This window comes from Entelurus aequoreus, linkage group LG08 (assembly GCF_033978785.1).
Source record: "Entelurus aequoreus isolate RoL-2023_Sb linkage group LG08, RoL_Eaeq_v1.1, whole genome shotgun sequence".
Lineage (NCBI taxonomy): Eukaryota > Metazoa > Chordata > Actinopteri > Syngnathiformes > Syngnathidae > Entelurus > Entelurus aequoreus.
In genome coordinates this window covers 67,898,595-67,921,094 of record NC_084738.1, presented here as the reverse complement: position 1 = coordinate 67,921,094, position 22,500 = coordinate 67,898,595, and the positions used below count along the sequence as shown (strand labels likewise).

Below are 22,500 nucleotides of genomic sequence, written 5' to 3'. Positions count from 1 at the left end.
TATAGGCTAAATTTTATTAACAATAAATAGATTTAAAAAAGTTCTGATGATGTACTTTACTGAATACAATATAAGACGGTATTTTTATTTTTATTAGCATTTTCATAAAAAATCTAATAAATAAATAAATACATGAAATAAAATATAAAATATAGGCTAAATTTTATTAACAATAAATAGATTTTAAAAAGTTCTGATGATGTACTTTACTGACTACAATATAAGACGGTATTTTTATTTTTATTAGCATTTTCATAAAAAATCTAATAAATAAATAAATACATGAAATATAGGACAGTATTCTTTAAAAAAAAAACTTTTTAACTAACAAATAAAATTCTGATGACGTACTTTACTGACTACAATATAAGACAGTATTTTTCTTTTGATCAGCTTTTTCATAAAAAATCGAACAAATAAATAAATACATAAAATATAGGACAGTATTCTTTTGTTTTAGCTTTTTAACTAACAAATAAAGTTCTGATGACGTACTTTACTGGCTACAATATAAGACAGTATTTTTCCTTTTATCAGCTTTTTAATAAAAAATAAACACATAAAATATAGGACGGTATTTTTTGGGGGGCTTTTTAATTAACAATAAATAAAGTTCTGATGATGTATTTTACTGACTACAATATAAGATGATATTTTTATTTTTATCAGTTTTTTAATAAAAAATCTAATAAATAAATAAATACATAAAATATAGGAAGGTATTCTTTTAAAAAAAAATTTATTAACAATAAATAGATTTAAAAAAGTTCTGATTATGTACTTTACTGACTACAATATAAGACGGTATTTTTATTTTTATCAGTTTTTTAATAAAAAATCGAATAAATAAATAAATACATAAAATATAGGACGGTATTCTTTTTTTTGGCTTTTTAATTAACAATAAATAAAGTTCTGATGATGTATTTTACTGACTACAATATAAGATGATATTTTTATTTTTGTCAGTTTTTTAATAAAAAATCTAATAAATAAATAAATACATAAAATATAGGACGGTATTCTTTTTTTGGGCTTTTTAATTAACAATAAATAAAGTTCTGATGATGTATTTTACTGACTACAATAAAAGATGATATTTTTATTTTTATCAGTTTTTTAATAAAAAATCTAATAAATAAATAAATACATAAAATATAGGACGGTATTCTTTTTTTTGGCTTTTTAATTAACAATAAATAAAGTTCTGATGATGTATTTTACTGACTACAATATAAGATGATATTATTTTTTTTTATCAGTTTTTTAATAAAAAATCTAATAAATAAAGAAATACATAAAATATAGGACGGTATTCTTTTTTTTTGGCTTTTTAATTAACAATAAATAAAGGTCTGATGATGTATTTTACTGACTACAATATAAGATGATATTTTTTTTTTTTTATCAGTTTTTTAATAAAAAATCGAATAAATAAATAAATACATAAAATATAGGACGGTATTCTTTTTTTGGGCTTTTTAATTAACAATAAATAAAGTTCTGATGATGTATTTTACTGACTACAATATAAGATGATATTTTTATTTTTATCAGTTTTTTAATTAAAAAATTGAATAAATAAATAAATACATAAAATATAGGACGGTATTCTTTTTTTGGGCTTTTTAATTAACAATAAATAAAGTTCTGATGATGTATTTTACTGACTACAATATAAGATGATATTTTTATTTTTATCAGTTTTTTAATAAAAAATCTGATAAATAAATAAATACATAAAATATAGGACGGTATTCTTTTTTTTGGCTTTTTAATTAACAATAAATAAAGTTCTGATGATGTATTTTACTGACTACAATATAAGATGATATTATTTTTTTTAATCAGTTTTTTAATAAAAAATCTAATAAATAAAAAAATACATAAAATATAGGACGGTATTCTTTTTTTGGGCTTTTTAATTAACAATAAATAAAGTTCTGATGATGTATTTTACTGACTACAATGTAAGATGATATTTTTATTTTTATCAGTTTTTTAATAAAAAATCTAATAAATAAATAAATGGAATTCTTTTAATCAACAATAAATAAAGTTCTGCTGGTGTATTTTACTGACTACAATATCAGACTATTTTTCTTTTTATTAGCTTTTTAAAAATAAAAAATGTGCTGCTTATATGACTTGCATTCAAGATGGTATTTCTATATTTTTTTACTTTTTAATACAAAATAAAATGAGTTGATTATGTACTACATGAACTCAACTATAAGATGGTATTTTTCCTTTATAACAAAAAATTCAATAAATGTGCTGATTATGTACTCTATTGACTTAATTATAAGACGGCATGTTTCTTTTTTTAGCGTTTTAATAAAAAAATAAATACATGTGTTGATTATGTACTCTATTGACTCAAATATAAGACAATACTTTTTTTAAATATTTTTTAAAATAAAATGTGCTGGCTGCTTATGTACTATATTAATTTGACAATAAGACAGTATTCTTTTAGCTTTTAAAATAAAAATTAAATAAATGTGCTGATTATGTACTGCATTGACTTGAATATAAGACGGTATTTTTCTTTTTTCCAGCATTTGAATTCAAAATAAAATAAAATGAGCTGATTATGTACTGCATTGACTCAAATATAAGACAACATTTTTCTTTTAATCAGCTTTTTAATTAAAAAAAATACTGAAATGAGCTGCTTATGTACTATATTAATTTGACAATAAGACGGTATTTTTCTTTCTTAGCATTTAAAAAATAAATAAATAGATGTGCTGATTATGTACTCTACTGACTCAAATATAAAACAGTATTTTTCTTTTTTAGCTTTTAAAAAAAGAAAAAAGAAATGAATGTGCTGATTATGTACTCTACCCACTCAAATATGAGACAGTGTTTTTATTTTTTTAAATAAATAATAAATTGACAAAAGTCCTGATTACGTACAGTACCTTAGTACTTGAATATAAGACGGTATTTGTTTTTTATCAGCTTTTTAATGAAAAAACATTAATAAAATGTGCTGATTTAGTACTATATCGACTCAAATATACGACAGTATTTTTCCAATTTTTTAATAAATAATAAAAAAATTTAAAGTTCTGATTATGTACTTTATTGACTTGAATATAAGACAGTATTTTACTTTTTGTCTGCGTTTTAATAAAATAAAATGTGCTGATTATGTACTTTGACTTGAATATAAGACAGCATAGTTATTTTTTTAGCGCTTTAATTAAAAAAAAAAAAATACATGTGCTGATTATGTACTGTATTGACTCAAATATAAGACAGTATTTTTATTTTTTTCTTAGCTTTTCAATAAATAATACATTTTTAAAAAGTCCTGATGATGTACTTTATTGACTTGAATATACTGAAAGAAAAACCTGTTGTCTTATACTCGGGATGTGGTTGAAAGATGAAACATGCTGTCTAATATATTGGATGATGTCGTAAAAAGAAGGGCCGGGTGGTCTTATGTTCAGGGTGGTCTTATATTCAGGGCGGTCTTATGTTCAGGGTGGTCTTATATTCAGGGTGGTCTTATGTTCAGGACACGTTGCTTATTTCGGGCGAGCAAGAGGAATAAAAGAAGAAAATAAAGTTCTGCTTTGCTGGCTCACCTCCAGCGTGTTGGAGCTGTCCGAGGCGTGCGTGGCGTTATTGCTGGTGTGCGAGGACGTCTCGCTCTTGCCCTCGCCGTCAGACTTCTCGTCCGAGCTCATGGGGTCCAGGTCGGAGTCGAACCCGGTCGGGTAGCCCATCGCCTGAAGAACCTGCGACATGGCAAGAAACAAATAGAAAGGTTTCAGGAGAGAAAGACAGAAAGGAGACTTAGTCTGAGGCCAGCAGGTGATGGACAGATGAAAGAGTGGTGGAAGGAAAGAAAGGAATAGGAGGTGGAGAAGGAACCTTTTACAGAATTGAGGCAGACCCGCCGATTAGCCCCGCCTTCTTGTTGTTCACCCCCACGTCAGGATTACATGGATGGAAGGGAGGGAGGAAGGTAGGTACGGACCAACTGACTGTCCAACCGATGGACAGAACGATCGACAGACGGGCCGACCGACGGACGGAACGACCGACCGCCAGACAGACGGACCAATCGTGACGGAACGCATGACGGCCGGACCGACAGACCGACGGACGGAACGACCGATCGACCGACAGATAGGCCGACGGATCAACAGATCGGCCGACGGACGGACAGAACGATCGACCACCGAACTGAACGACCGGCCGACTGATCGACCGACGGACAAACAGACGGACGGAACGACCGACCCGCGGACCGATGGACCAATCGACTGACGAACGTAATGTCAAAACGACTGACGGCCGGACCGACAAACCAATCGACTGATCGACGGACAGACAGAACGACCGACCAATCGACCGTCAGATAGGCCAACGGATCGACAGATTGGCCGATGGACCGGCCGACGGACAGACAGAACAATTGACCGCCGGACTGAACGACTGGCCGACTGATCGACCGCTGGACAAACAGACCGAAAGAACGACCGACCGCCAGACCGATGGACCAACGGGCCGACCGATGGACAAATCGACCGACCGACGAACAGACAGAACGACCGATCGATGGACCAACAGGCCGACCGATGGACAAATTGACCTACCGACGAACAGACAGAACGACCGACGACCAGACGACAGACTGACAAAACGACTGATGGCCGGACTGACCGGCCGGACCAACCGACCGGCAGACCGACCAACCAATCGACCGACTGCCGAACGGATGGAACGACCAACCGCCGGACCGACCGGCCGACCGATCGACCGACGGACGGACAGACGGAACGATGGACCGACTGATGGACCAATCGACAGACGGACGGACAGAACAACCGACCGCCAGACCGATTGACCGACGGGCCGACCGATGGACCGACGGACGGACAGACGGAACGACCGACCGACGGACCGACTGATGGACCAATCAACCGACGGACGGACAGAACAACCGACCGCCAGACCGACTGACCGACGGGCCAACCGATGGACCGATCAACGGACAGATGGAATGACCGACCGCCGGACTGACCAACAGATCGACCGACGATGATGGAATGACCGACCGCCGGACCCACCAACTGATCGACCGACGGACGGACGGAACGACCGACCCGCGGACCGATGGACCAATCGACTGACGAACGTAATGTCAAAACGACTGACGGCCGGACCGACAAACCAATCGACTGATCGACGGACAGACAGAACGACCGACCAATCGACCGTCAGATAGGCCAACGGATCGACAGATTGGCCGATGGACCGGCCGACGGACAGACAGAACAATCGACCGCCGGACTGAACGACTGGCCGACTGATCGACCGCTGGACAAACAGACCGAAAGAACGACCGACCGCCAGACCGATGGACCAACGGGCCGACCGATGGACAAATCGACCGACCGACGAACAGACAGAACGACCGATCGATGGACCAACAGGCCGACCGATGGACAAATTGACCTACCGACGAACAGACAGAACGACCGACGACCAGACGACAGACTGACAAAACGACTGATGGCCGGACTGACCGGCCGGACCAACCGACCGGCAGACCGACCAACCAATCGACCGACTGCCGAACGGATGGAACGACCAACCGCCGGACCGACCGGCCGACCGATCGACCGACGGACGGACAGACGGAACGATGGACCGACTGATGGACCAATCGACAGACGGACGGACAGAACAACCGACCGCCAGACCGATTGACCGACGGGCCGACCGATGGACCGACGGACGGACAGACGGAACGACCGACCGACGGACCGACTGATGGACCAATCAACCGACGGACGGACAGAACAACCGACCGCCAGACCGACTGACCGACGGGCCAACCGATGGACCGATCAACGGACAGATGGAATGACCGACCGCCGGACTGACCAACAGATCGACCGACGATGATGGAATGACCGACCGCCGGACCCACCAACTGATCGACCGACGGACGGGACGGAACGACCGACGTACCAGGTGATGGTCCAATAGACCGAAGGACAAACGCACGGGACTGACCACCGGACCGACCGACCAACGGACGGAACAACCGACCGTCCGCCCAACCAAGCGATCGACGGAAGGATGGAAGGACTGACCGACCAAGCGATCGACGGAAGGATGGAAGGACTGAACGACGGGCCGACCAATGGACCAATCAACCGACCGACGGACAGAAAGAACGACCGACTGCCAGACTGATTCACCGACGGGCCGACTGATCGACCGATGGACCAATCGAGCGACCGACGGAGACGGAATGACCGCCTGCCGGACCGACCAACTGATCGACGGACGAAACGACCAACCGATCGAACCAGGCGATGGTCCAATAGACCGATGGACGGACGGACGGAACGACCGACCGGTGGACCGGCCGACCGACGGCTGGACGGACGGAACAACCGACTGCCAAACGTAACGATCGACAGACGGATGACCGACCGGCCGACCAACGGACGGAACAACCGACCGCCCGCCCAACCGACTGATCGACGGACGGATGGAACGACTGACCGACCAGCCGATTGACGGACGGACGGAACGACCTACTGCCGGACCAATCGACCGACGGCCCGATGGACCGGCCGCTTGCCCGACCGGCCGCCCGCACCCACACCTTCTTACCTTGACTGCTACATGGAGTTTGGCGGTCTTCTTGGAGGACCCCGACGCCTCATAGACGGTCCCATCCAGGTCCACGGACATGGTGAAGACGGGAGCGTGAACCGGGCCTGACTGGGACAGCAGACGGTACTGTAGACCTGGACGGATCTGGTTCAAGCGCATGAGGGCGTTCATCGGCTGGTTGGAGTCCATGGCTTTGCTGTCTAGAACTGATCACAGATCACTTTAGTTTCTGGGAAATCACAAATGACCATTTCAAATATTTTGGGGGAAAATATTGCGTATTTTGTGTGTTTGACAAATAAAACTAAGTTTTCTTTGACAGAAAGGACACAAAACAAACAAACATAAATAATGAAGAAACTATAATCAACCAGAGACTGATCTAGAGACTTAAGTGTTAAAAGTTTTAAAAAAAATGTATGACTTATTTTTAACACTTTTATGAGTTTTTAAACTGTCATTGCTCAAAAATAATAATGAATTGAAATCAATGTTGACTTCACATGAAAGGGCCAGGTGATTACCACTGTGAAGTCAACCTTGGCGCACCTTTTCTCAGATTCCTCTTCATCCTCTTGATGAGCTCTCTGTCGTCCATCACTCCGTCCTCGTACGGACGCTTCAGGGCCAGGCCTGCAGGGGGGTTGGGGGGGACACGTAGCGAGGGTCAGCCGCAGATAAAGGGGGAGAACGTTGAATGTGACACGCGGCGGCCATGTTGACCGTGCAAATGGCGAGGGAGGGGAGAGAGTCAAAGGTCGGCTGGTGTTTGAGACGTCACAGGGTGAGTCTTTCAGGGAGAGAAGCTGGGAATGTTCCACTGAAGTGTGACAATGTTGAACCTCCTTTTTAACTTCTTCATCTTACCACTCCTATTATCTCTTCAATGCTCTACATTTATTAGCTCCTGCTTACCAAATTCATTCATCTTACTTGAGCTTCTCACTACTCATTTTCCTGACTCTAAGGCGCACTTAAAACCCTTTTACTCTCTCAAAACTCCACAGTGCGACTTATAACCCGGTGCGCCTAATGTACGGAATCATTCTGACCTCAAAGCTATTTTATTTGGTACATGGCGTAATGATAAGTGTGACCAGTAGACGGCAGTCACACATAAGAGATACGTGTAGACCGCAGGCTGACGCCAGTAAACAACCCCGAATCTTTAATGTTCCATAGAGAATATAGAACATTACACGCGGCGCTCAAAAATGTGTTTTTTGTTTTAGTAGACTTCTATGAAGTCGCACCGCTTGATGGATTGTCGGAGCATTACGGCTACCATAGTCAGACGTACTGTGCTTCAACATACACTATTATTATGGTGTGTAGAAGGACCCCAAAATGACAGACATACTATCTGGCGTTTTGTTTCGCAATATTATGCAAAACCAACTTTTCTTACCTTCTGGTACCTGCTGATCTGTATTTGGGATCTGCATAAGTCCTGAAAATGTCTGTGTGTCCGCCTTCTTTTTCTCTATCTTCTTATGTGACATTCATCCTGCACTGTTGCCATTTCTAATATAAAGTAGTGCAAAGTTCTTACTTATATCTGTCAGTAAACTCACCATGAAAGCGCTAAAACATACCGGTGTAGTGACTTTACATTATTCACCCAAGGAACTTTAGTTATTAGAGACACGTTTCAGGCGTTGTTGTTGCACGGATGAGAAGATGCTGCTCCGTTATTGATTGAAGTAAAGTGTGAATGTCATTAAAACCGTTAGCTCCATCTTTTGACACGCCTTCCACTCCCGTCCTCGCACGCTACACCGCTACAACAAAGAGAAGACGCTGTCCAAGTGGAGGCACGTAAATAAGAGCGCCCACAAAATGGTGCATCCTGAAGAGACTGTCAGAAATTGACTTGAAGATGATGTGTAAAACATCATCTATGCAACATTTCGACCATTACATGTTATGTAGACCACAAGGAAGTCTTTTACATTTAGAAAATAAATAATAATAATAATATGACTCCTTTAATGCGCTTAAGTGCGCCCTATGGTCTGGAAAATACGGGTCATACCTTTTTAAATTGTGTCTTATTCATACATGTTATTCATTTAATTGATCCTCTTAGTAGGTTTTAGATTGATGGAGCTATTTCCAGCCTTTCCACCGCATTGGGGGCCCTGATGTGCTGTGGCCCCTGGGCTCCTGGTCTCCTGGGCAAGAGGACTCCCTGCTGTGCCCTGGCTTTTTTCTATGTATAAGATGGTAGTAGGTCAGACGTCTTACCTACTCCCATTTCTTACTTTTTTCCAAACACCTCACCTTTGTGTTTTATCTCCCGAGTGTTAGTCCCTACGCAGTGTTAGTCCCTCCGCAGTGTTAGTCCCTCTGCAGTGTTAGTCCCTCTGCAGTGTTAGTCCCTCCCCGGGGGAGTTTCTACCTTTCCCCCACATTTTGAGGAGAAAAGTCCATAATGGGAGTCGGTCAGAGGTCTTACTGACTCCCATTTTGGATTTTTTTCCCCCTGGTCAACCAAAACACCTCGCACTTTTCCACATGTTGGCTTGTTTTAGGCTGCGGTGGTGATGGTGGTGGTGGTGGTGGTGGTGATGGTGACCCCTCATCAAGACTTCTGGTTGAAATATGGAGCAGGAACTCCGACTTCCCAGTATAAATGGAACACATTTTGCTCAATTTTGTATTCAATGAAATTGTCAACATCATTTTTTTCCACACGGATGTATTTATCCTCTGAATTTTTACACTTTATTTTTTTTAAAAAAACTATTTTAACAAACTGAATTTTTAAACACATTTTTTGGCTCACAAGTTTTATTCAATTGAATTGTCAGCGGGTTTTTTTTTTTACACTGAAATTGCATTTTTACACACTGAATTTGAAAAGTAGAGTTTTAAACACAAATTTTGCTCGCAGATTTTGATTAGAGATGTCCGATAATATCGGCCGGCCGATAAATGCTTTAAAATGTAATACCGGAAATTATCGGTATCGTTTTTTTTATCATCGGTATCGTTTTTTTTTTTTTTTTTTTCATTAAATCAACATAAAAAACACAAGATACACTTACAATTAGTGCACCAACCCAAAAAACCTCCCTCCCCCATTTACACTCATTCACACAAAAGGGTTGTTTCCTTCTGTTATTAATATTCTGGTTCCTACATTATATATCAATATATATCAATACAGTCTGCAAGGGATACAGTCCGTAAGCACACATGATTGTGCGTGCTGCTGGTCCACTAATAGTACTAACCTTTAACAGTTAATTTTACTAATTTTCATTAATTACTCGTTTCTATGTAACTGATTTTATATTGTTTTACTTTCTTTTTTATTCAAGAAAATGTTTTTCATTTATTTATCTTATTTTATTTTATTAATTTTTAAAAAAAAGGACCTTATCTTCACCATACCTGGTTGTCCAAATTAGGCATAATAATGTGTTAATTCCACAACTGTATATATCAGTATCGGTACCGGTTGATATCGGTATCGGTAATTAAAGAGTTGGACAATATCGGCAAAAAGCCATTATCGGACATCCCTAATTTTGATGTAATTAAATTGATAGCATACATTTTTTTTACACTGAATTTCTTATACTATTTTTTACACGCTGTATTTTAATAAACATCGTTTTTAAACCCACAGATTTTGCTCCCAAATCTTTTATTCTATTAAATTGTCAGCATATTTTTTTAAATCCATCATTTTAAAAGCCTGTATTTTGACATTGTTAACCCATTTCTTTGTTCAATTAAATTATCAGCATCATTTATTTTGCAATGCATTTCAAAATACTGTATTTTAACAAAGTCAATTTTGTAAAATTTCCACACTGATTTTTTTATCCTCTGAATTTTTACACTTTATTTTAAAAAACAAAAAATTTAAACAAACTGAATTTTTAAACACATTTTTTGGCTCACAAGTTTTATTCAATGAAGTTGTCAGCGTAATTTTTTTGTAAAACCAAAGTGTGCGTAGAAAACAAGGCAGTGTATTTGATATTTGTATTTAATTTGAACAGTAACACTGGCTGCGAAATACAACACATTTTTAATGAAGTGATTCTAGATGGAGCCCACAGTTTGGTCTAGATAACAAGGAATGGTGCTTCTTTCGTCCAGTTTTTGAGATGATGTTCTACAGACTGTTTCCAAATCACTTTCTGACCATTTTGTGGGCGGTCTTATTCACGTGCCTCCACTTTGACTGCATCTTCCGCTTGTCAGCCATGTTGTCGTTTTTAGCGCTTCCACAGCGGATCTACTGAGAGATTAAGTTCAAACTATGTGCTACTTTTTCATTTGTAAACATGTAGGAGCCACAACAAGAGGTATGGAGAATAAGAAGGAGCTTATGGACCACAATTGCCGACTAGGATGGCGGACTCGCGCAAAGCACTTTGGGTACCTTGACACCATATATGGAGCTGGGAAGAAAGCAGAACATTCTCTCTCCAGTCGTCCGTCATATGTCACCTCCGTGCTCATGTTGTTATTATGTGTTGGTAGACAGGAAGAAAACAAAAAAAGGGGGCGGGGTTTGACTGTTTCAACTTGCGGTTATGTAAAAAAAAATGGGAGGTACTGTTTAAAAAAAAAAGTTTTTAAATGCAAAATGCTACAATTTATACGTCTAAAAAGTGCCAAACAAATAACATTTGATTGATTGATACACGGGCCTCGTTCTTTTTGACGGACACGGTAAAAACGGCGCAGTAAAAGGAGCAGAGGCGCTTACAAGCAGAAACAGTGTGGATGACAAAGGAGGCAGAACATTTTGGCCTTGAAAACTAAGGATTAAAGTGAAGCTAACAGCAGCTAACGTCCCTCCGCAGTGTTGTAGCTGCTTCTAAACTAATCCTGGCCTCCATGGTGACAAATAAAGTACGTTTCTTACAAGTATCATTATCACTGGAGGACGAGGACTATCTAAACATGCTTCACTACACAGCGTAGGAGGACACAATAGCTCACAGCAAGCTAGCGCCACTCAACGTAAACAAATGGCTGGATCTATACAAATATCCACTGTAATGATACCAAGTATGAGAGCGTATGTAGTCGATACTATAAAGTTAAAGTTCAAAATTAAAGTGCCAATGATTGTCACACACACACTAGGTGTGGCGAAATTATTCTCTGCATTTGACCCATCACCCTTGGTCACCCCCTGGGAGGTGAGGGGAGCAGTGGGCAGCAGCGGTGGCCGCGCCCGGGAATCATTTTGGTGATTTAACCCCCAATTCCAACCCTTGATGCTGAGTGCCAAGCAGGGAGGTAATGGGTCCCATTTTTATAGTCTTTGGTATGACCCGGCCGGGGTTTGAACTCACAACCTACCGATCTCAGGGCGGACACTCTAACCACTAGGCCACTGAGTAAGTAGTATAATGATTATATAGTCATTTTTTTTGTTATCTTTCCATTGTTTGTAAAAGAGGAGACACACACCTTCTTTGTCGCACCAAGGGAACTTCTGTTTGCTGGAAGGAAGAGGCTCCATCTCCAACACTTTGCAGATCTGCCCAAAGGCGATGAGCCTGAGCGCGTGCTGCGGAACACACACACACACACACACAAACACACACACACACACACACACACAAACACACACACACACACACACACACAAACACACACACACACACCAGAGGGAAGATGAGTAGCGGAGAAACAATGACAAGATGGCAGAACGACAAACGCGTCACCACCTTTTCAGCACGGAACCTTCCATGCGGCACACGTTCCTGACAGTTCCACATAAAGTGACGGACAGGAAGTGCGGGCTAAACGAATAGAGTTTGGAACACGGCTAGCAACAGTGTCAAGGAGAAGTCGGAGCCCGAAGACGCGCTTTTGTGGTTCGAATCTAATTTTTTTGAACAATTTGCCTTCTGGTGAAATACGTAAACAAACAAAGCCCAGATCGAGACTGGCCCTTCAAAGTAAAAGCATAGTATAAAGTGTACCGGTATATAAGCCACACCCACTAAATTTCAGAAGAAATTGTAATTTTTCCATATGTAAGCCGCACTGGACTATAAGTGGCAGATATATACTCATTGTTTCCAAACAGTGTCTGTAACAGGGCAGTAAAACGGCTGATCAAACAAAACAGAAGTCATCGTAGCTGCGCAAGCTAGCTCTCCAATCAGCTAAACAGACTCAATAACTCCACGCTGACTCTCTGGTGAATTTACTGAGGAATTAGTGAAAGTGAAACAATACAAAAAGAATGTAAGTTAATAATACTAACACAGACACTGGTGAATAGCAACAACACCAGCTTGATTACATTAAGATAGCAGCTACAAATATGCATGACAACACTCCTACAGACATCACACATGGGACACTTTAGTAAGTGAGAATAGTTTTAATTATATTGTAAAACTTACAAACGTTGCTTGGAGTGATGGATGAAGAATCCATACGAGTAGAAACGCTATGGACGGCTAGAAGACGGAACGGCAAAGCTTTAAACGGCAGGGAACACTGAAGGTTCACCCGCAGTGAGCCAACTCCTCCAAAGATGGCGCCACAGCACAAACAATAACACTCCTTTTCAGTGTCTTTGCTTCATTTACGTTTTCAACTATTTGCATTGTGGCCGTCAGCCGGTGAAAAATACATAAATTAGCCGCGCCGTTTTACAAACCGCAGGTTTCAAAGTGTAGGAAAAAAATAGCATCTTATAGGCAGCTGTCCAATAAAAATCAAGTATCTCCAACTGTGTGTGTGTGTGAGTGTGTGTGCGTACCTGCGCGCTGCAGGTGATGGCCTCCGCCTGCTGGTGCGTCATGTGGGCTAAGGTGTCGGTGGGCTCCTTCTCACAGGGGTCATGTAGACCAGGACCACCTGAGGGAGAGTGGGTTATTCCTCTGCCTGACCACACGGAAGGACAAAAGCAGGACTTCCCACCTGGTAGCAAGATGCCCGAGGCCACACACTCCATGACCCGACGCAGGGCCTCCCCCGCCCCTAGGGGTCTGCTGCAGGTGGCGATGGCCTTCTCACAGATCAACTCCAGGGGCTGCACACCAAAGTCATCTTTTCAACTATGAGGCCTCTTCTTTGCCATCAATACAGTAACATGTGTACTATTTATTCATTATATACATAATAACATAGAATGTTATATACATAATATATTATTTATTTTTATATATTATATTTATATCATTAATTACATAATATATACATAATAACAAAATAAATACATAAGCATAATATAATACATAATATATTATTTATTTATTACATATATAATATAATACATAATATATGCATAATAACATAAAATATATACATAAGCATAATAAATACATAATATATTATGTATTTATTATATACATAATAACATAGAATATATACATAAGCCGATATAAAACCTCCTTCATGCCAGCGAGCTTCAAGGGTCTTAGTGATAAAAATAAACAAATAAATCATGAATTATTACTTTTTTAATTCACAATTAAATCTCCAGATCACACTTTTTTTTAATGTTTTATGCCCTTTTTGTCAAAAGCCTGTTATATATATATATATATATATATGAAAATATAAATATACATATGAATATATATATATATATATATATATATATATATATATATATATATATATATATATATGAAAATATAAATATACATATGAATATATATATATATATATATATATATATATATATATATATGAAAATATAAATATACATATGAATATATATATATATATATATATATATATATATATATATATATATGAAAATATAAATATACATATGAATATATATATATATATATATATATATATATATATATATATATATATATATATATATATATATATATATATATATATATATATATATATATATATATATATATAAGTGGGTTCCTCAGGACCCACATCAGCGAGGACCCAACAAACAATAAAGAAAGCCCAGCAGCGACTGTACTTCCTGTACTTCCTGTACTTCCTAAGAAGGCTGAGAAAATTTGGCATGCCACCCAAAATTCTCAGCAACTTCTATAGAAGTACGGTTGAGAGTGTCCTTACCAGCTCAATCACGGTCTGGTATGGAAACTGCACTGCTAAGGACAGGAAGGCACTCCAGCGAGTGATTAAAACTGCTCAGTACATATCAGGACCAGCCTACAGGACATGTAGTCTACCAGGGCCACCAGGAGAGCACACAACATCATAAAGGACAGTACACACGGTCTCTACCATCAGGCAGACGATACAGGAGCCTGAAAGCCGGGACTACGAGACTGACAAACAGTTTCTACCCACAGGCCATCAGGCTTGTGAATGCTAGCTACCTAAATGCTGAAGGCTCTGGGTGTTGAGGGGCTGTCTTGGTTGATACAACTTTTCAACATTGCGTGGAAGTCTGGGACAGTGCCGAGGGAGTGGCAGACTGTCTGGGGCAGTGCCCAGGGAGTGGCAGACTGTCTGGGACAGTGCCGAGGGAGTGGCAGACTGTCTGGGACAGAGCCCAGGGAGTGGCAGACTGTCTGGGACAGTGCCCAGGGAGTGGCAGACTGTCTGGGACAGTGCCCAGGGAGTGGCAGACTGTCTGGGACAGTGCCGATTGAGTGGCAGACTGTCTGGGACAGAGCCCAGGGAGTGGCAGACTGTCTGGGACAGTGCCCAGGGAGTGGCAGACTGTCTGGGACAGTGCCCAGGGAGTGGCAGACTGTCTGGGACAGTGCCCAGGGAGTGGCAGACTGTATAGGACAGTGCCCAGGGAGTGGCAGACTGTCTGGGACAGTGCCCAGGGAGTGGCAGACTGTCTGGGACAGAGCCCAGGGAGTGGCAGACTGTCTGGGACAGTGCCCAGGGAGTGGCAGACTGTATAGGACAGTACCCGGGGAGTGGCAGACTGTCTGGGACAGTGCCAAGGGAGCGGCAGACTGTCTGGGACAGAGCCCAGGGAGTGGCAGACTGTCTGGGACAGAGCCCAGGGAGTGGCAGACTGTCTGGGACAGTGCCCAGGGAGTGGCAGACTGTCTGGGACAGTGCCCAGGGAGTGGAAGACTGTCTGGGACAGTGCCCAGGGAGTGGCAGACTGGGGTGTTGGTTCCCCTATTCAAAAAGGGGGACCAGAGGGTGTGTGCTAATTACAGGGGTATCACACTACTCAGATTCCCTGGGAAAGTTTACGCCAAGGTACTGGAAAGGAGGGTCCGGCCGATAGTCGAACCTCAGATTCAAGAGGAGCAATGTGGATTCCGTCCTGGTCGTAGAACAACAGCTCTTTACTCTTGCCGGAATCCTGGAGAAGGCCTGGGAGTATGCCTATCCAGTCTACATGTGCTTTGTGGATTTGGAGAAGGCATATGACCGGGTCCCCCGGGAGATCCTAAGGGAGGTGCTGAGGGAGTACAAGGTGAGGGGGACCCTCCTGAGGGACATCCAATCTGTGTACAACCAAAGCCAGAGTTGTGTCCGGGTGCTTGGATGTAAGTCGGATTCGTTTCCAGTGGGGGTTGGTCTCCGCCAGGGCTGCGCTCTGTCACCTATCCTGTTTGGGATTTTCATGGACAGGATTTCTAGGCTGAGTCGTGGCCATGGCGGAGAGGGTATACGTCTCGGGGGGTTAAAGGTTGTGTCACTGCTGTTTGCAGATGATGTAGTCCTGATGGCACCTTCGGTTCGGGACATTCAGCTCTCACTGGATCGGTTCGCAGCCGAGTGTTCAGCGGATAAAATGAGGATCAGCATCTCCAAATCTGAGGCCATGGTTCTCAGCAGGAAACCAATGGTTTGTACAGTCCAGGTAGAGAACGAGACTCTGTCCCAGGTGGAGGAGTTGAAGTATCTTGGGGTCTTGTTCACGAGTGAGGGAAAGATGGAGAAGGAAATCAGCTGGAGAATGGGAGCAGCTGGGGCAGTATTGCAGTCTCTCTGCTGCACTGTTGTGACCAAACTAGAGCTGAGCCAGAAGGCAAAGCTCTCGGTCTAGCGAGCTATCTACATTCCTACTCTCACCTATGGTCATGAAGTGTGGGTCATGACCCAAAGAATAAGATGGTGGATACAAGCGGCCGAAATGAGTTTCCTCAGAAGGGTGGCTGGCATCTCCCTTAGAGATAGGGTGAGAAGTTCAGTCACCCGAGAGAGACTCGGAGTAGAGCCGCTGCTCCTCCGCTTGGGAAGGAGCCAGCTTAGGTGGTTCGGGCATCTCGTGCGGATGCCTCACCAGCGTCTCCCTAGGGAGGTCCTCGTTGCACGTCCCACTGAGAGGAGACCCCGGGGCAGGCCAAGGACCAGATGGGGGGGATTACATCTCCTCTCTGGCCTGGGAACGCTTCAGGATTCCCCAGGAGGAAGTTGCTAATGTTGCTCTGGAGAGGGAAGTCTGGGGGTCTCTGCTGGAGCTGATGTGCCTGCGACCCCCCTCCGGATAAGTGGTTGAAGATGGATGGAGCTTTCGACCGGCAGTACAAGTGCCGTTCTGTCTTCTAGCAACGTTTGTCAGTTTTACAATATCCATCCATCCATTTTCTACCGCTTGTCCTGTTCAGGGTCGCTGGAGCCTATCTCAGCTGCATTCGGCGGGGTACACCCTGGACAAGTCACCACCTCATAACTAAAACAATTCTTACTTACTAAAGCGTCCCATGTGCTATCGAGCCAGCGTTGGCCTAGAGCAGGGGTCGGCAACCCGCGGCTCCGGAGCCGCATGCGGCTCATTGACCACTCTGATGCGGCTCAGCTACATACATGCCGACCCCCCCCGATTTTCCCAGGAGATTTATGGATCTCAGTGTCCCTCATAGATTACTCCCAGGGAAAAAATAATCCTATTTACACTCTAATTACTAAATAAAGGGCGTGCCCTAATTGCACTGCAGTAATTGTCCTCTATTGCATTTACATACAGCGTGCCAGTCCAGCCACATGTTGCATGTTGTTATTACTTGCACACACAGGAGACAGCAAAGCATACTTACTCATCAGCCACACAGCTTACACTGACGGTAGCCGTATCAAACAACTTTAACATTGTTACGTTACAAATATGCGCCACACTGTGAACCCACACCAAAAAAGAATGAAAAACACATTTCAGGAGAACATCCCACCGTAACACAACATAAACACAACACAACCATTACCCAGAATCCCATGCAGCCCTAACTCTTCCGGTCTACATTATACACCCCCGCTACCACCAAATCCCCCCACACATCAACCCCCCCCACCTCTCCGTGCGTTGGTTGAGCGGAAGAGTTAGGGCTGCATGGGATTCTGGGTATTGGTACCGTCAGTGTAAGATGTGTGGCTGCTGAGTTAGTACGCCTTGCTGTCACTTACGTGAGCAAGCTGAAATTGCATTCTACGTGTGGTCGAGCAGGTACACTGTTAGGGCAGACTATAGAGGGCGCCAAATGCAGTGTCATCACGCTCTGATATTCGGGAGTCTCCCGGGAAAAATGAGAGGGTTGGCAAGTATGACGCTATCAAGCGCCATTCATTCAAAACTCGCGGGCTGCACTAACATCAAATTTCCACATTAAAGTGCGTGCCGGTGCGTGTGTTGGAGACCCCTAGTTAACATAGCACAAAGCGTTTAAGCTTTGTATGCTGTGTTTTTCATTTTAAATTGTAAAAATTTTTTTGTGGCTCCCATTACTTTCTTTAATTTGTGAAACTTGCCAAAATGGCTCTTTGAGTGGTAAAGGTTGCCGACCCCTGGCCTAGAGTGTCAGTTTGAGGGAAGAAGAGCCAAGGACTTACCCATCCGTCGAGGGGCTCCCAGGCGGCCTGCCTCTTGCACATGTCCCGCAGAACCCTGAGAACGATGATGCAGGACTTGAGTCCGTCCACTCGGGCCTGAGAGTTGCAGAGAAAGAAAGGAGGTGAGTGGCGTTAAAAAAGTGGCTAGCTCAACTCGGCGACCAAGCAGACGTCTTGTGTGCGTTAGTGAGGGGGGCGGGGCCACACAGAGCAGGCAGGGTGACAGGACAAAACCACGTAGCCCGACCGTGCGTCTTGGTGAGAGAACACAGGGTCAGGCTACAAGGGGCGGGAAGACAGGAAGTGAGCGGGTGCCGACCTGGAACCACTTGGCGTGTCGCAGCGCTGCCAAGGCCGACAGACATCTGTGTCTATCCAGCACCTCCTCTTCCTCCTCCTCCTCCTCCTCAGCAGCAGCAGCAGCCAACACTGCCACAGAACAACCACACAGGTGTGAATGTGTGCAGGTGCACGCATACACCTCAACACTTGCTTCCATCATGGCCGCCTTCACGCCGCAGCCATGATGGAGGCTGCCTTCTTTAAACAGGGTGTGGCATTTCGCCCGCGGGGGCGGTCGCCTTGGCCTCGGCCCTCCCCCGAGCGGGGAAATGCACACGCTGTTTAGGAATCACAAGGGAAGACATCTTGGGAGTTTTGGATTCGCTCGTCTTGATTGACAGCGTGGAAGCAAATCAAAACTCTGTGCTTGTCTGCATGGACCCGAATGTAAGACGACATTTTCACTGCTGGGAAATAAACCCAGATGGCCGACTTCCTGCTTGTTTTCATGTATTGCTTCCTGAGACTTTTATGTTTCACGTTGGCAGGGGCTCATTTTCAAGGGGGCGCTAGAGAGTTCATTTCATTTTCAAGGGGGCGCTAGAGAGTTCATTTCAACACTTCCTGTTCCGTAGCCAATGAAATATCAACCTTTTTGTCGGACCGGACGTCCATCCATCCATTTTCTACCGCTTGTCCCTTTTGGGGTCGCGGGGGGTGCTGGAGCCTATCCCAGCTGCATTCGGGCGGAAGGCGGGGTACACCCTGGACAAGTCACCACCTCATCAACACAGATAGACAACATTGACACACTAGGGACCATTTAGTGTTGCCAATCAGCCTATCCATGTTTGCTATTAAAACTCACAAAGATACATTATTTCAGGCATTTGTAGACATTTTGCATGTTTGGTTTAAAAAAGATGTTTGAATATTTGTTTGATTGCTTTTTTTCACATTATCTCAGGGTTCTAAGAACATTGCTGTCATACTCAGTAAAACACACGTTTTTATATTCACAAACCTTACAAAATGTCATGTTTTTTTTAGTAAAACTCACAAAGATACATTATTCAGGCATTAGTAGCCATTTTGCATGTTTGGTTTAGGAATGATGTTTGAATAACTGTCATATTGAGTAAAAAAAACTATTTGTTGTCATTCTAGTAAAACTCCCAAAGACACATTATTCCAGGCATTTGTAGACAATTTGCATGTTGGGTTTAAAGGCCTACTGAAATTATTTTTTTTAATTTAAACGGGAATAGCAGATCCATTCTATGTGTCATACTTGATCATTTCGCGATATTGCCATATTTTTGCTGAAAGGATTTAGTATAGAACAACGACGATAAAGATTGCAACTTTTGGTATCTGATAAAAAAAAGGCTTGCCCCTACCGGAAGTAGCGTGACGTAGTCAGTTGAACATATACGCAAAGTTCCCTATTGTTTACAATGATGGCCGCCAGAAGTGAGAGAGATTCGGACTGAGAAAGCGACGATTTCCCCATTAATTTGAGCGAGGATGAAAGATTTGTGGATGAGGAAAATGCAAGTGAAGGACTAGTGGGGAGTGGAAGATGCTGTGAGAGCCGGGGGTGACCTGATATTCAGCTGGGAATGACTACAACAGTAAATAAACACAAGACATATATATACTCTATTAGCCACAACACAACCAGGCTTATATTTAATATGCCACAAATTAATCCTGCATAAAAACACCTGCGTGTTTGTTACGCTAGCTCCTAGCTCCTCTGCTAGCTCCTAGCTCCATAGAACACGCCAATACAATTCAAACACCTGATCAACACTCACAATCACTCAGCCCAAAAGACCGTTCACCTAACCCAAGGTTCATAAAGCTTATATATTTTTAAAAAGTTACGTACGTGAGGCGCACATACGGTCAAGCTATCAAATGTTTAGCAGCCAAGGCTGCATACTCACGGTACCTGATATTCAGCTGGGAATGACTACAACAGTAAATAAACACAAGACATATATTTACTCTATTAGCCACAACACAACCAGGCTTATATTTAATATGCCACAAATTAATCCTGCATAAAAACACCTGCGTGTTTGTTATGCTAGCTCCTATGCTAGCTCCTAGCTCCATAGAACACGCCAATACAATTCAAACACCTGATCAACACACACAATCACTCAGCCCAAAAGACCGTTCACCTAACCCAAGGTTCATAAAGCTTATATATTTTAAAAAAGTTACGTACATACGCAAAAAAAAGTTGCGCACATACGGTCAAGCGATCAAATGTTTAGAAGCCAAAGCTGCATACTCACAGTAGCACGTCTGCGTCTTTGTCATCCAAATCAAAGTAATCCTGGTAAGAGTCTGTGTTGTCCCAGTTCTCTACAGGCGTCTGTGTATCGAGGTCAAAAGTCCTCCTGGTTAGAGTCTCTGTTATCCGAGTCCTTCCATCTTGACTGCATCTTTCGGGAATGTAAACAAAGAAGCGCCGGCTGTGTACTGTTGTTGCTGACTACGTTCAAAAAATACGTCCATTTCGCACCGACAACTTTCTTCTTTGCTTGCTCAGCTTCCTTCTCCATAATGCAATGAACATGATTGCAACAGATTCACGAACACAGATGTCCAGAATACTGTGGAATTATGAAATGAAAACAGAGCTTTTTCGTATTGGCTTCAATGTGGAAGGCATACCCGTGTTCCTCGGTCTACGTCACGCGCATACGTCATCCTCAGAGGCGTTTCGAACCGGAAGTTTAGCGGCAAATTTAAAATGTCACTTTATAAGTTAACCCGGCCGTATTGGCATGTGTTGCAATGTTAAGATTTCATCATTGATATATAAACTATCAGACTGCGTGGTTGGTAGTAGTGGCTTTCAGTAGGCCTTCAAGAGTTATGTTTGAATAGTTCAGGGGTCGGCAACCCGCGGCTCTAGAGCCGCATGCGGCTCTTTAGCGCCGCCCTAGTGGCTCTCTGGAGCTTTTTCAAAAATGTATGAAAAATGGAAAAAGATGAGCGGGAAAAAATACATTTTTTGTTTTAATATGGTTTCTGTGGGAGGACAAACATGACACAAACCTCCCTAATCGTTATAAAGCACACTGTTTATATTAAACATGCTTCACTGATTCGAGTATTTGGCGAGCGCCGTTTTGTCCTACTAATTTTGGCGGTCTTTGAACGCACCTTAGTTTGTTTACATGTGTAACTTCCTCCGACTTTCTAGGACGTGTTTTATGCCACTTCTTTTTCTGCCTCATTTTGTCCACCACACTTTTAACGTCGTGCGTGAGTGCACAAAGGTGAGTTTTGTTGATGTTATTGACTTGTGTGGAGTGCTAATCAGACATATTTGGTCACTGCGTGACTGCAAGCTAATCGATGCTAACATGCTATTTAGGCTAGCTATATGTACATATTGCATCATTATGCCTCATTTGTAGCTATATTTGAGCTCATTTAGTTTCCTTTAAGTCCTCTTAATTCAATTTATATCTCATGACACACTGTCTGTATGTAATATATGGCTTTTAATTTTTTGCGGCTCCAGACAGATTTGTTTTTGTATTTTTGGTCCAATATGGCTCTTTCAACATTTTGGGTTGCCAACCCCTGGAATAGTTGAATGCTTTTTTTGCATTATCTCAGGGTTCTAAGAACTTTACTGTCATACTGAGTAAAACACTCACTTTTGTATTCACAAACCTGACAAAATGTCATGTTTTTAGTAAAACTCACAAAGATACATTATTTCAGGCATTATTAGCCATTTTGCGTGTTTCGTTTAGGAATGGTGTTTGAATAACTGTGGAATTG

At 42.3% G+C, this 22,500-nt stretch overlaps 1 protein-coding gene across 6 annotated transcripts in view; it reads right to left on the bottom strand.

Annotated features, from left to right (window-relative positions):
* The window catches only part of strbp (spermatid perinuclear RNA binding protein), a 157,628-nt gene that overhangs the window by 19,782 nt on the left and 115,346 nt on the right, over positions 1–22,500 (bottom strand). For 5 of the 6 annotated variants that reach the window (XR_009827114.1, XM_062057150.1, XM_062057149.1 and 2 more), the window contains exons 6-13: positions 18,722–18,831; positions 18,403–18,498; positions 13,576–13,687; positions 13,415–13,512; positions 12,106–12,205; positions 7,210–7,293; positions 6,658–6,866; positions 3,606–3,758 (exon numbers count right to left, since the gene is read on the bottom strand). Coding sequence is in view for 5 of the 6 variants with exons in the window: in XM_062057150.1 (XP_061913134.1) it covers positions 3,606–3,758; positions 6,658–6,866; positions 7,210–7,293; positions 12,106–12,205; positions 13,415–13,512; positions 13,576–13,687; positions 18,403–18,498; positions 18,722–18,831 (962 nt within the window). In the remaining variant the exon portion in view is untranslated. The remainder of the gene's footprint in view (positions 1–3,605; positions 3,759–6,657; positions 6,867–7,209; positions 7,294–12,105; positions 12,206–13,414; positions 13,513–13,575; positions 13,688–18,402; positions 18,499–18,721; positions 18,832–22,500) is intronic. The other variant, XM_062057151.1, reaches the window with a different exon arrangement.